We start from the raw sequence: 14,472 nt of genomic DNA on the forward strand, positions 1-14,472 counted from the left end.
AAGAAATTTTTAAATTTTACTTTGCATGTCAGTGATTTGAAACTTTTTTCATATGGTTGTTAACGTGTTTTCCTTGAGAACTATTTCATTTGATTAAGAATTGTCCCCCCTAGAAAAAAAACACTGACAAAAAAGAACTGCTTGATCACATGGGTCGGTAGGGCTATGACTGGGAAAGTAGACTCTAAAAGATCACCCTAGTGCAAATATTAATAATAAGGAAATGGGTCTTGGCCCAGTGGAATTGCACATCAGATATGGGAGGGGCTTGGGGGGAGGGGAGGGAAGGAACATGAGTCTTGTAACCATGGAAAATTATTCTAAATCATCTAATTAAAATTAAAAATAAAGTAAAAAAAAAATTATCCCCCCTACAAGAATTGTCAGATCTAAACAACTGGAAAAAATATTAATTGATCATGGGTTGTCTGAGCCAATGTAATAAAAATGGCAGTCCTATCTAAATTAATCGATTCAATGCCATACCGATTTAATTCCCCAAAATCATAGTCAGGAAAAATAATAAAATTCATCTGCAAGAACAGAATATGAAGAGAATCAATGAAAAAAATGTGAAGGTATTTTAGCCTAGCAGTACCAGATCTCAAACTGTCTTATGAAGTGGTAATCTACTATTGGCTAAGAAATAGAATGCATAGTAACTAATGACTATAGTAATTTAGTGTTTGATAAACCCAGAGATCCAAGCTTTTGGAATAAGAAATCACTATTTGACAAAAAATTCTGGGAAAATCAGAAAAAGGTAGAACAGACTGGGTAAAAACCAACATCTCACACAGTATATAAAGTCAACATGGATACATGATTTAGACAAAAGGTGATAACCATAAGCAAATTAAGCAAACATGGAATAGTTTACTTGGCAGATCTATGGCTCAGGAAAGAATTTATGACCAAATGAGATAGTATTCTAGAATGTAAAATGGATAATTTTGATTATATTAAGCTAGGGGTTTGCGCAAACAAAACCAATGTAATTAAGATTAGAAGAAAAGTAGAAATGTGGGGGAAATTTATTTACAAAAAATATCTGAAAAAGACCTCATTTCTCAAATATATAGGGAACCAAGTCAAATTTATACCAATACACATTATTTCCCAATTGATAAATGGTTAAAGGATGTGAACTGCCAGTTTTCAGACAAAGAAATTAAGGCTATCTAAAGACACATTACAAAATGCTCTACACTTTCAAAAACCATCACCTTCTTTCTTAGAATCAATACTAAATATCTGTTCCAAGGCAGAAAAGATATAAGGGTTAGACAATTGCTTGATCAGAGTCACACAGCTAGGAAGTGTCTGAGGCCAGTTTGAACCCAGAGCCTCCTGTCCCCAGGCCTGGCTTTATTTACTGAGCCACCCTCACTGCCTTTCTGAATTATTCTTGATTAGAGAAATGCAAATTAAAACAAATGAGGTACCATCTCAATTCTATCAGAATGGCTAATATGAAAAAAAGGAAAATGACATGTTGGAGGAAATTTGGGAAAATTGGGACACTAATGCACTATTGGAGTTGTGAACTGTTCTAACTATTCTGAAGAGCAATTTGGAAGGATGCTTTAAAAGACTTTAAAACTGTGAATTCTTTGACCCTTAATAACCACATAATTATTGTCTGTATCCCAAAGAGATAAAAGGGAAAATGGGAAAAAAATGTCTATTCATACAAAAATAAAGCTTCACTTTTTATGGTAGCAAAGTTTTGGAAAAAGAGGCAATGCTCATGAATTAGGGAATGACTGAAGAAGTTGTAGTATGTGATTGTAATGGAATACTACTGTGCTGTAAGAAATGATGAGAAGGATGATCTACATAAATTGATATAAAGTGAATCATTTACAGCACTGTTTTTGATGAACAATTGTTCATCATGACTTAGCTTTACTTAGCAATACAGTGACTGAAGACAGTCCCCAAGGACTCATGATCCAAAAATGCCATCCACTTGAGAAAGAGTTGATGAATTTTAAATACAGACCAAAACATACTATATTTCATTTTCTTTATTTTTTTGTTGTTCAAGTTCTCTTCCACTAAATGACTAATATGGAAAAAGTTTTACTTTATTGCACATTTAATTTATAATGTGTACACTGCACATTCTTGCTTTCTCAGGGAGTGGGAAAGAAGAGGGAGGATTTGGCTCTAAAATTCAAACATGTTAAAAATTGTTTTTACATGTTACTGAAAAAAAACCTGTTTTAAAGATTGTTTCCCTATTCAGTTTTGAAGATATCTCATTCCTGCCTCTAATTTATTTATGATATGGTCTTTTATTTTTCATTTGGAGCTTCTTGTTTCCAGACCCAGCATCCCTTCTATTAGACAAAGTGTCATCCCATCCACTGGTCTTAGTCTTCCTTTGACAAGTCTTCAGGGTGCCATTGAGGTTGAAACAAATATCCTTCCTCATGTAGAGGTGCTGGGACTATGAGTGGTAGAGTTGGCAATGGCAGCTACTATATAAACTGGTCTTTATTTTGGTGATTTTTCTTTCTTTTGAAAGTGGCTTTTGAATCTCAAGATTCTACAACCTAGGATAGATATTGGCTTAAAGAAATTTCTACAAGACCAGAGCTTGAATTCTGTAGTTTTAAAGACAATGCCATGCTTGGCCTTCAATGGGAATACCAACATAAATGCGTTCTGACAATTGGGAGTCATTTGGGGTCCCCTTTGTTGAAAGAACTGAAGTTTCCGTAGGGATCTAGGAGGAGGTGGAAAAATTTAAAAGTGACTCTACACTATAAAAAAAAGCATCGGTAAAATATTTTAGGAATATCTTCCCTCATGTCCGCTGAGTCAAGCCTAGCCCTTCTCCCTGTTTTCCATTTGGTTACCTAGCTTCATGATTTGATCAACCATACTGCCAGATCTTCAAGAAAAAGATTCACTTTTTGAGAGTCCTTGAAAAAAAATAACTTATACTAAGAGTTCTTATCTTTTTTTTTGTAGTATAGATCCATTTTTAGAATATTTTTTTTAATAATTGAAGGAAATGCAAACTTCTAGTTTATGTTAGTGAAACGTAAAGATGTAATTTCCACTCCAAGTTCAGACCCCTCAAAATTTGCCCCTGGATTTCCTGGGAAAGAAACTATGGACCCCAACATAAGACTTAGAACCTTCCAATGTAGTTTTATCCAAAATGGTCAGAAGACCAACTCCTTCCAGCCCCAAATGGTTCTTAGTTGTCAAAACCTATTACCTAAGCTAATGCCATTAGCATGGCATTGCCCTTTTTACTGCTTTTAAAACTAAAGCCTTGTAGAAATGTCTGTAGGCCAATATTGATCCTAGGTTTTAGAAACCTGAGTATCAAGAGCTCTTTTCAAAAGAGTAATTTAAAAAATTTAAAACTTTGCTGTGCCTATGATGAGAAAGATGAACGCACGTGTGAGAATTCTGTGCAGCCATTAATCTCTGCGTAGGCTAGGACCACTATTTACTTGCTGTACAAAATCCAGGCAAGCATTACTTTTTCTGGATTTAAGTGCTCATTTTGCTTCAAATGGGCTAATACACAGAAAGTCAAGGGATAGAGAGTTCCTATTGCTGTTTTCTGGGGGAAATCAGAACAAAGAAAGTCATGAGAGTTTGAGACTAGGAAAGCAGGGCAGGATTGCTTTTTACTATTAGCCCAGAAACACCTCATCCTTTGCTCATAATATTAAGGAAATAAGGAAAAATAAAGGTTCCATCATATTCCTTGCACTTGCTCATACTGAGCTTGGTCTTCAAACTCAACAGCTAGGTACAGCTAACATGAGTTTAAAGCCTAGCCCTTAGACATTCATGAAGAAAAGGCTATCAGGTGTGACTTCCAGGGAAGATGCATTCATTTCCATAATGGAAAGCAAAAATCATTCAGTATTTATCCCCCCTGCCCCACTCCATTTTTTCTCTCTTTCCAGATATTTATGTGTGTTTATCCAGATAGTTTTTCCTTTAAGGATTCTGTCTGTCTGTCTGTCTGTCTGATCTCATCTCATCTCATTCAGAGGAATCCAGTTCACACTGGGGTGAAAAACAACAACAACAACTCAGGAACTACTTGTTTCCAACTCAGGAGTCCCTTCTGTAGTGGTGTTGGGTTAGCAAATAAGAGAAAGGGAAAAAAATAGAAACATTCAGTAACTCCCCCTTAAGACAAGTAGGCTAATCCCAATACTTCTGGACTGAAGACTTATCCTTTGTGGACAACTATAAAGAGGAAGCAGTGATTAAAATGAGCCCAAATGGGTTGATCAAGAAAAGTTCAGGCTTTCCAGACTCACCAATCAGCCACAGGATAGATATTATATACTTGGATAAGGGCATTGATAGCATTTCTTGTGATAACTTATTTTATTTTTTTATCAATTACATGTAATACATTTCCACATACATTTTCTGAAGTTATATGATTCAAATTGTCTCCCTCCCGGCTTCTCTCCCCACTCCTGGAGCTAGCAAGCAATTCAATCTGGGTTACACATGTATGTGGTAATTAAAAAAAAAAAAAACCCTTATCCTCTGGCAAGATCAATACTAAGACAGAAGAGCGGCAAGGGCTAGACAATTGGGGATAAGTGACTTGTTCCGGGTCACTCAGCTAGGAAGTGTCTGAGGCCAGATGTGAGTCCAGGCACTCCTAACTCCAAGTCTGGTGCTTTGTGAATTTCGTAAGCAAACTGTAGCTCTTCAAGATTCTTCTCCAGACTGGCACGCTGACATCCACTCCCTAAATCAGCTGCCACTCACTGGACAATAAACACCTGAGTTCAGAGTCTTGACTGAATCGTGGCGCGGTGCCAGCTGAACCTCCCCCAAGAGGCGGAGTGGGCAGCTTCTGAAACCTCCCGTAGCCTCGCGGTGGAACCCGTGCTCTGAAGGCGGTTATTTATACTGGTCAAGGTGTTGTTGAGAAGCGTGAGAGGGCAAAGAGGGCAGCATCCTCACTTGCCCGCGGATTCCAGTTTTTTCTTGTGCATGTCCTCAGAGGGTCACTAGATGACTGTGGCGATACTAACAGCCAAGGTTCGCAGACATTCGAGCTTCAGTGCGGAGCGCCAGGTCTCACTACTCTCTCCCTCTTTGACCGTGGTCCTGCCTTGCGTCTCTTGCTCTTGTCGTCTGTTGCCTGGCAGCTGTTGTGGTGATCTTCTCCTGCCATGAGGGCGGCTGTAACCAGTACTGCTCTCTACCTGAGAGCCCCTCTCTTAGTGCTTGGTCTGGAAGTACTTCTGGTCTTAGCCAACTGCCTCGACTTGTCCCTAGTGCTTCCCCCAAGGTCAGCTGAGCGAGTGATCCCCAAGGAAATAAGTCCCCCGACGTGGGGTCCGAAGGTGTCTGGACAACTCTCCTACAGTCTGTACATCACAGGCAAGCAGTATATCTTGCACCTACTACCGAAGAAGCTGCTGCTACCCCGGCACCTGCCCGTGTCCATCTACACCACCCAGGGAGTTCTGCAGGAGGAGGATCCTTTCATCCGGAACGACTGTTACTTCTATGGCTACTTGGAGGGGGCCCTTAAGTCCATGGCTGTCCTCAGCACCTGCTTGGGGGGTCTCTGGGGAATGCTCCAGGTGAACGAGAAATACTATCAAATCCAGCCCAACCGGGCTTCCTCCACCTTTGAGCATCATCTCTACCGAGTGGCAAACATAGGCACTAATAATCTGACTCGTGCTTTAGCCAAAGAGGAGCTATATAAGAACTTCTTCCAGGTCCACTGGACCACAGCATCCCAACACAGGTCCTCTTTGGATGATGACCAATTGCAGAGACAGTATGTGGAGATGGGAGTTGTAGTGCACAATTCAAAGTTCAAATATCTGACGGACAACCTAACTGTGGTGCTACAGGACATGCTGTTCACTCTCAACCTGGTGGACACGCTATTTATGCAGATCAAGGCACATGTGTCTTTGTCTTCTTTGGAATTCTGGATAAATCCTAGCCCAAAGAATATAGTCAAGAAGCTGGGAAGAATTCTTGCTAATTTCCCCAACTTGGAAAGCAGGAGCCCTGTGGAGCAGCAATATTGCGATTTTCTGCATTTCTTCCAGGAGCACAGTTTCAAGCCCATCATTGGAATAGACTGGAGGTCCACAGTATGCAACCTTTCTCCTGGTGTGGTCATTAAGACTAATCTTAGATTCCTGATCATTTTCTCTGTCCTCATTTCTCGTGAAAGGAGGAATAATTTAGGGAAGCCTAATCTAAAGGAAAACTTGCAAGGTCAAAAGAAATCCTTCCTCTTGGGCAGTAGGACCCAAACCTCTGGATCCTCCAAAAGTAGCTGTACTTTTGGGGGTCATCTGGCTTCAATAGGCAGTTGGGCTGACTGTCTCAGTGGCACATCTATGGTGAGGATGGAAAAACGGAAATGTGGAAACAAAGTTGTGGAAGAAGGAGAGGAATGTGACTGTGGCTCTAAGGCACAATGCAGAAATAATCCCTGTTGCCAGCAAGGCTGTATTCTGTCCAAAGGGGCCGAATGTAGCACTGGACTTTGCTGTAAAGATTGTAAAATTCTTCCAGCTGGAAGGGTATGTCGAGGACAGGCCAATGAGTGTGACCTCCCAGAGTTCTGCAATGGAACTTCAGGGTTTTGCCCAGATGACATATACAAACAAGATGGCATACCATGTAGTGGGAAAGGATATTGTTACAAGAAAAGGTGTGGAAGTCATCTTCGGCAGTGTCAAGCTCTTTTTGGTCAACAAGCTGAGAATGCTCCCCCAAAATGTTATCAGGAAGTAAATAGTAGAGGTGACAGGTTTGGTAACTGTGGACCTGGGCAAGTGTCCTTTTTCAAAAGCTGTGATACCCAGAATATCTTATGTGGAAGAGTGCAATGTGTCAATATTGACACCATTCCTCGGGTACCTAAATATTATACCCTGATTCAGACTTACTTAAAAGAACCACTTGCAAAGGAAGGAGTCTTGTGTTGGGGAACAGCTTTTAACAAGACTGCAAAAAAGAAGGGTTTAACTGATCTTGGAGCTGTGGAAGATGGCAGCTCTTGTGGTGAAAAAATGATATGTGTTAACAAGACCTGCCTCAATATCTCTAGCATCCATCAGGAGTGTGTCCCAGAGCAGTGCAACTATCGAGGTGTGTGCAACAACAGAGGGAATTGTCACTGTGATCTTGGATGGGCCCCTCCTTTCTGTCAGAAGCCTGGCTATGGAGGAAGCAATGATAGTGGACCATTAGTAGATCCTGGGAGTGAGACTAACCCAAGTTTCCTATCCTGGAGGACTTATTTAATTCGAGGTAGCATTTGCTCAAGTTTTGTAATGCTTAAGTGGGCTGTGATAGTGTTGTATAAAAAGAGAAAGTAGGAAAAAAAAAACTTAGGGAGAAAATTAGTTAGGCAGTCAAAGCAGCCTAATCCAAGATCTCATGAAAAACCTACTCTGATGCATCGGAAAGTTTGCCCCACAAATGAGACTTCAAGGTTAGTCTATCTATCATCCATTAGAATTCTAGCAATACTACTTCAAGAAGATGAAGATTTTAGCACTGTTGTCATGTTAGAGTACCTTGTTTCTCAAAGGCTCCAAGAATGTTCATCCATTTACCCCATATTTTTTCCTTTTTCTGCTTGAAAAATAAATGCTCTTTATATCTTAGAATCCAATGGAAATCATGCTTTGGGGGTTTTAAAATCTATTGTCTTTTGTTTTAAAATTCCCGATTTACTGTCCCCAATTCAACAACCAATAAGCCACATTTTGTAACAAAGAAAAACAGTGAAGTCTTCCCACTCCCCTCTCTCCTTAGCAGTCTTGAATGTGGCCATGGGAAGCTGATTGAGGGTGCATTTCAAATCTTCACCCAGTGTCCCAGTTCTTGTTTTCAACACAGTTTAAAGAGTTTCCTAGAGTCAGTGAAACTTGGGCTCAGTTCTTTCCATGTACCTCAGGGAAAAGGAAGATTTCCTTTATGAAGCAACTAGGCAGAGTAGGTAAGAAAACTGGACTTGGAATCAGGAAGAGCCAAGTTTAAATCTTGTCTCAGATATTTATGACAAATATGATCCTGGTCAAGTCACAGGGTTGTTATGAAGATTAAAAAAACAACATATGTTAGCTATGATTGTTATAAGCTTTAACTCATGGTACCTTATTCCCAGGAAGTGGCCTCTAGTCAAGATTGTAGGAAATAATAGCTTGGCCTTATGGAGCAATATAATTAGAATTATTGATGTTTTCCCCTCTCAAAACACTCAAGAAAGATGACTGAACTATGCAAGGCGTGCTTTCACAACACAATTTCTTCCCCTTAGTAACCCTTAACCCCTACTTTTGTCATGCTAGGTGGAAAAAGCCTAGAGGGATCCTTAAGCACCACAGAAATGCTATTCCCTTTTCAGCTTTTCTTCCTTTTTTCTCTTTTCACTCTTTCGTATCTTCTCTAACTTTTCTATTAGAGAAGTAAATGTTTATTGAGTATCTTCTGGTGCTATATTGAAGGAGACCAAAGAAATATTTTTATTTCTCCTTTCAGGTTTCACCCTAGGATTTTGCTACTTATAATCAATAAAAATACCCTCTTAGAATAATAGTCCACAAATACTTTTTTAAAGCCTCATTAACTCCCCTTTCCCCCCTTGCCTCTCTCTTCCTCCTGCCTCCCTTGAGTGCCTGTCAATCAAGCAATCAAGTGTTTATTGAATAACTAGTATGCTCCAGGGGGCAGCTCAGTGTTGAAGTGGATAGAGCTCTGAGCCTGAAGTCAAGAAGACTTGAGTTCAAATCCTGCCTCCAGCACTCAATAGCTGTGTGACACTGGACTAAGTCACTTAACCCTGTTTACTTGTTTTCTCATGTGTAAAATAAGCTAGAGGAAGAAGTGGCAAACCACTCCAGTATCTTCACCAAGAAAACCCCAAATAGGATCACAAAATTGAATATAAACAAAATGACTGAACAACAGTTATATTCCAGGCACCTTATTAGTTACTGGAAATAAGAAAAGGCAAAATTCCAACTCTAGGAATTTAGAGTATCAGAGGAGACAAGATTTACAAAATAAATTTTGAATCCTATGTAAAGAAAGAAGCAATAAGGTGGGTGTGCTGCAATTGTCTGGCTTAGAAATACTTAAGACATGTAAAATCTGAAAGGAACGGGTCATATGAAGTGTGGCTATATTTCAGTTACTTTGCCAAAAAATCTCTCCTATCACACTGGTCTGACTATGCCTGCAGTTTTATATTCCTTTCCAGGAGGAAACAGGTTCAAGAAAAGGAAAACAAGGGTGCTCAAGATGAGGATATATAAAATCATTTAATAGGAGAACTGATGGAAGGAAATGGAAAATGAATAATACATAAATGCTAAAGAGCTTATATTTAGAATTGGCCCCCATAAAAGTTCAGTGCCTCATTTTGACATGGAACAGACTGTGAATAGAATATAAATTCTGAAAGATCCTAACAAACTAGAAAGGCATTAGATAGGGTCCGAAAGACTAGCCTAGCCAAACCTGGAGAAGCATATTGCCAGGGGGCTTGTCACTAGGTGATAAATTCTTAGGTAATGGTAGTACATTGAACTGAAAGATGTACTTAACTAAACTCATCTAGCACAGACCAGAGGCCTATGAAAGTTGGCTTTCAAAAGACTAAATGTGTTTTTGACTCATGACACGTCCAAGCCTACCTTTTATTAATGCAATTAAAGTAAAAAAAAATTTGAGTTGGATAAACCTAACAGACCAATCAAAAGAGAGAACATAAAACTAAACAAGTATTTAGAGAAAATTGATAGGGAAATGTCTCTTTAATGGAATATTAAATACTTTCAAATGATGAAAAGTAACTACTCTGCAATACAAACACAAGAGTTCAGTGAAACCGAGAAAAGTAAATTTAGTTGAATGGACCATAGGATGATTTAGTGTGAGCATTCTAAAAAGGGGGAAAGAAACAGGTGTCCCTTCATAGCTTTACTGTTTTCAGAAGACACTGAAGGAGCTAAAGAAGAAAAACAGAGGTCCTGGGAAGGTAGGGGAATTTGGTTCTGTTCTGAGGGTCTGAAGAGGGGAAAGAAAAAGGGCAAAAGGAATACACTAGTGCAGAAACAAGAAAGAAGAGACTAGAACTTGTTATTTTTCACAACTGGGACACATGAGAAGAACATAGAAGAAAGTGTAGGAGGAAGTAGACATATCATCCTGTTATCTAAAACAAAGGCAGACTGAAAAAGTACAGTTTGGTATAGAAATACATCTAACTATAGAGAAATAAACAGGGGATAGAATATAGAGTTAAGGAAGATATCAGGAAGGAAATAGTCACAATTAAAAAAAAAAACTTCCTCCTCTGTAAGGGAGTACAAAGGACACCCCCAAACAACTAGAAACCAAGGGGGTGTCTTAGACTGCCATTTTGACAGGGAATGGCTGAACAGATTGTGGTAAAAGAATGCAATGCAACAATATTGCCCTATAAGAAAAAAAGAGACGATTTCCAAGAATTTTGGCTAGTACGAACTGGTGCAAAATGAAGTTGTAGAACTAGGAGGACCTTCCTCTCACCACAACCCCGCCCAAGAAGGACAATATATAAGGAAAAACAACTTTGAAAGACAAAAGAGTTTTGACCAACTTAAATGACTATTTAAACGACAGAGTGAAACTTGTTGCCTACCTGACAGATAATAGACACATGGTGCAGAAATACATATTTATGGACATGACCACTATAGATTCATTTTACTTGATGATGATGCTTATTTGTTACAAGGATCTCTTTATTTGTTACAAGGTTTTTTAATTTGGGGAGGAGGAAATAAGGCTTTAGCAAAATGATTCCAAATAAAGGGCCATTGAAAAAAAAGTTTAAATAGACAAAATACAACAAATGATGGGACAGTTGTGAAGATGTGTAGAATTTATTTTTCAGCCATATCAGACACTTTGTGAGCCCATTTAGGAGTTTCTTGGCAGTGATACTGGAGTGGTTTGCATATTTTCTTCTCTGGCTCATTTTACAGAGGAGGAAATGGAGGAAATTATCTGAGGCTAGATTTGAACTTAGGAGAATGACTTTCAGGCCTCTCTATCCACTTGTACCACCTAGTTGCCCTGTAGAATTTGTATAATTTTATTTTTTAAAGAAAAACTACATATGAAATCAGTATTCATGATTTCATATAAAATCTTTTGTGTGTGTTCTGACATATATATAGAAATGATTTTGTTTTTGGTGTTCAGTTCATAATTTGAAAAACACAATCTAATAAAAAAGACTATGCCTTACAAGCTCAGGGAAATAGGAAGAAGGAAAGGAGGGAGGGAGGGAGAGAGGAACGGAAGAAAGGAGGGAAGAAAAGAAGAGAAAAAAATCCCGCCTGGAAAGATTTATATATATAAAGGGACATAGACACAAGTATGTTCTAATAAGATCCCATCCCCACTTTTTCCCCTTCCCTGTGTGCCCTTACACACTCTTCTTTTGCAACTTAAAAAAAATTAATTTTAAGGAAATAATTTTTCCTTGAAAAAAGAAAAAGAAGATCCTTGTAACAACCATGTATAGGCAAAATAAAATAAATTCCGGTACTGGTCATGCCTCTCACATCTGCATTCTGCATCCATTCCCCTCTTTGGCAGAAGATGGGTGGCGCGCTCTGGAACCCAACCGTGGACTCAACAGATATTTCCATATGACTTTCTCCACCCCACTCCCATCCCCCATCTTCCCACCCCCTTCTCGCGCCAGGTCCAACTGTCCCTAGTCCCCAACATCCTCTGGCCAATCTTGCCGATGTCCTAGAGCAGTCAGCCGGGCGGAGCCCGCGGGCTCGCAGCAGGGCGGGGGTGGAGGAACTTTTCTGTCTCGCGCCGCTGCCTTCCGCCGTCTGGCGGCCTCTGCAGCTGGGAGCTGCTCGGTGATTCCCGTTGTTTCTAGGGTCAGTGCTCATGAGCACCGCCAGGGTCCGGCCCCACCTGAGCGCCCCACTCCTAGTGCTCGAACTGGGGGCGCTCCTGGCCGTGGTGGGCGGCCTCCAGCAACGGCCCAGCCGGCGCCTCGTCTCCTCGGAGGTGGTGATTCCCTTGCAGCTGAGCAGCTTCAGCATCGCGGAGAGGCCTAGGCGACTGTCCTATCTGCTGAGTTTCGGCGGCAGGGAGTATGTGGTCCACCTCCATCTCAAGAAACTCCTTTTTCCCAGGCACCTGCCAGTCTTCACTTATACAGAGCAAGGGTCCCTCCTGATGGACCACTCCTTCATCCCTAAAGATTGCTATTACCGAGGCTACGTGGAGGGGGCGCTGGGCTCCCTGGCTTCCCTCAACACCTGCCATGGGGGTCTCCAGGGGATGCTGCAGGTGAACTCTCTTTTCTATGAAATTGAGCCCTTGCCTGCCTCTCCCATATTTCAGCATCTGGTTTCTCTAGTAGAGAATAAAAAGCAGGGTCCTCTCTGGAAGTGCGGCTTAAAGGAAGAGGAGATCAATCGGCTGGCTTTGGAGAAAAAGGGGTTGAGACCATCAATGTCTAGGGTAGGGTCAAAGGACAATGGGTGGCCAGGAATCAGGTTTGTGAAGTTGGTGGTGGTAGTAGATAATTTTTGGTATAAATTTGCTCGGGGAAATGAAACGGAGGTAATATACCAGGTATTGGAAGTGGTTAATATGATCGATTCTCTGTATTATCCTATGTTTATCTATGTAAATTTGAATGGAGTAGAAATCTGGACAAGTAACAACCTAGTGGAATTCAGTAAGGGCATAAAAGTAACTTTGGATGTGTTTTCCCATTGGAAACGAGCAATTAATGACTGGTTGCCGCATGATGTTACCCGCCTCTTTGTTCGATATAACTTTGGTATAGAAAAGAGTTTATCTTATGTTGGTACAATATGCAACAACGTAACATCGGCTGGCATTGATGCATATGTTGAGGATAACTTGTTGGAATTCTCTATCACTGTTGCCCATGGACTTGGTCACAACCTTGGCATGCTTCATGACTATGACTCCTGTATCTGTGCACAAAAGCAATGCATCATGTATGCCTATTTCGGCTTAACTGATGTCTTTAGCAAATGTAGTTATGACAGTTATTTCAGTCAGTTTAGGGGACGTTTTCTAGATTGTTTAACAAGTCCACTAGAGCCTTACAAAGTTTTTCCTACAAAGCAATGTGGTAATAAGGTGGTTGAAGAGGGAGAAGAATGTGACTGTGGATCAGACGAAGACTGTAGTAAAGATTCTTGTTGTAAACCAGGTTGTACCCTGAGGCCCCATGCTGACTGTACTTCTGGACCGTGCTGTATAAAATGCAAGATTGCACCAGCTGGAACACTTTGTAGACCCCTTAGTTCACCATGTGATCTTCCAGAGTACTGCAATGGAACTTCAGTACTGTGCCAGAAAGATTTTTTCATGCAGGATGGAACTCCATGCACTAAAAATGCTGTTTGCTATAAGAATATTTGCAGTGACCGCATTCAACAGTGCAAAGCCATCTTTGGTGAAACAGCTTATGATGCTCCCCTCATCTGCTACAAAGAAGCAGACATGGTAGGTAATCAGTTTGAGGAATGTTCTTCAGATGACCAGATACATGGGAAATGTGATGATTCCTATACTTTGTGTGGCAAGCTGCAATGTACTAATGTTGACCACATTCCCAATTTAAAGGAATCTGATTCTATACTCCAGATTTATGTGAATGGAGTTATGTGCATTGGAATGGACTCTCACAAGGGGATGGGAATGCAGGACACTGGAAATGTACATAATGGCGCAGTATGTGACCATGGAAAGATCTGCTTGAACAAGGAGTGTGTCAATTATTCTGTATTAAATTATGATTGTGTAGCCAAGAAGTGCAATTCTAATGGTATATGCAACAACAACAAAAATTGTCATTGCCTACAAGGGTGGGAGCCCCCATTCTGTCTCAAAAAAGGAGCTGGTGGAAGCATAGATAGTGGCCCTCCTCCAGAAAGGAAAGCAAGTTATACATTAATTATTTACTGTCTAGTTTCTCTCTGTTTGGGCTTCTATGGAATACTAATAATGCTTTTCTTTTTAGCAAAAAAGTAAACATTTGTCATCTAGAAAGGAACAACTTTTGTATAAAGTCAGGAAGAATCTATCTGTATCAGATAATATCCATTATCTGAGAAAAATTTACATTGAGAAAACAAAACAAAAAATTGCATCAACAATAGATATTGCAAACTGGTATAAAATAAAGCTTCTGAAGGCAGTGTTGTCATGGAGTTGAACCAATTAGGCTTGACCCTTCAAATATCTTTTATAAAGTAAGGCTCAGGTGACTTTAACCATCCTAATGACTCCTCACTTCAAACAAGAGGAGAATAATAATTTGCTACAATCTAGAACAATTGCACCGTCAGAAGAGATCCTGGTCATTGCTCACTCTTTCCACTCTAGCCAGAATCTGGCCTTTGAAGCAACATTTGTCCA

At 40.1% G+C, this 14,472-nt stretch overlaps 2 protein-coding genes across 2 annotated transcripts; both read left to right on the top strand.

Moving 5' to 3' along the window:
* The first annotated feature begins 4,784 nt into the window (after nt 1-4,784).
* Nucleotides 4,785-7,658, top strand: LOC100025197 (disintegrin and metalloproteinase domain-containing protein 30-like). Its single transcript, XM_007472899.3, has one exon. The coding sequence runs from the start codon at nt 5,181-5,183 to the stop codon at nt 7,362-7,364; it is 2,184 nt and encodes a 727-aa protein (XP_007472961.2). The 5' UTR covers nt 4,785-5,180; the 3' UTR covers nt 7,365-7,658.
* A 4,095-nt stretch (nt 7,659-11,753) lies between these two features.
* Nucleotides 11,754-14,270, top strand: LOC100025219 (disintegrin and metalloproteinase domain-containing protein 20). The gene has a single exon (XM_001376193.5). The coding sequence runs from the start codon at nt 11,953-11,955 to the stop codon at nt 14,083-14,085; it is 2,133 nt and encodes a 710-aa protein (XP_001376230.2). The 5' UTR covers nt 11,754-11,952; the 3' UTR covers nt 14,086-14,270.
* The last annotated feature ends 202 nt before the right edge of the window (nt 14,271-14,472 follow it).

Source organism: Monodelphis domestica, chromosome 1 (genome assembly GCF_027887165.1).
Source record: "Monodelphis domestica isolate mMonDom1 chromosome 1, mMonDom1.pri, whole genome shotgun sequence".
Taxonomy (NCBI): Eukaryota; Metazoa; Chordata; class Mammalia; order Didelphimorphia; family Didelphidae; genus Monodelphis; species Monodelphis domestica.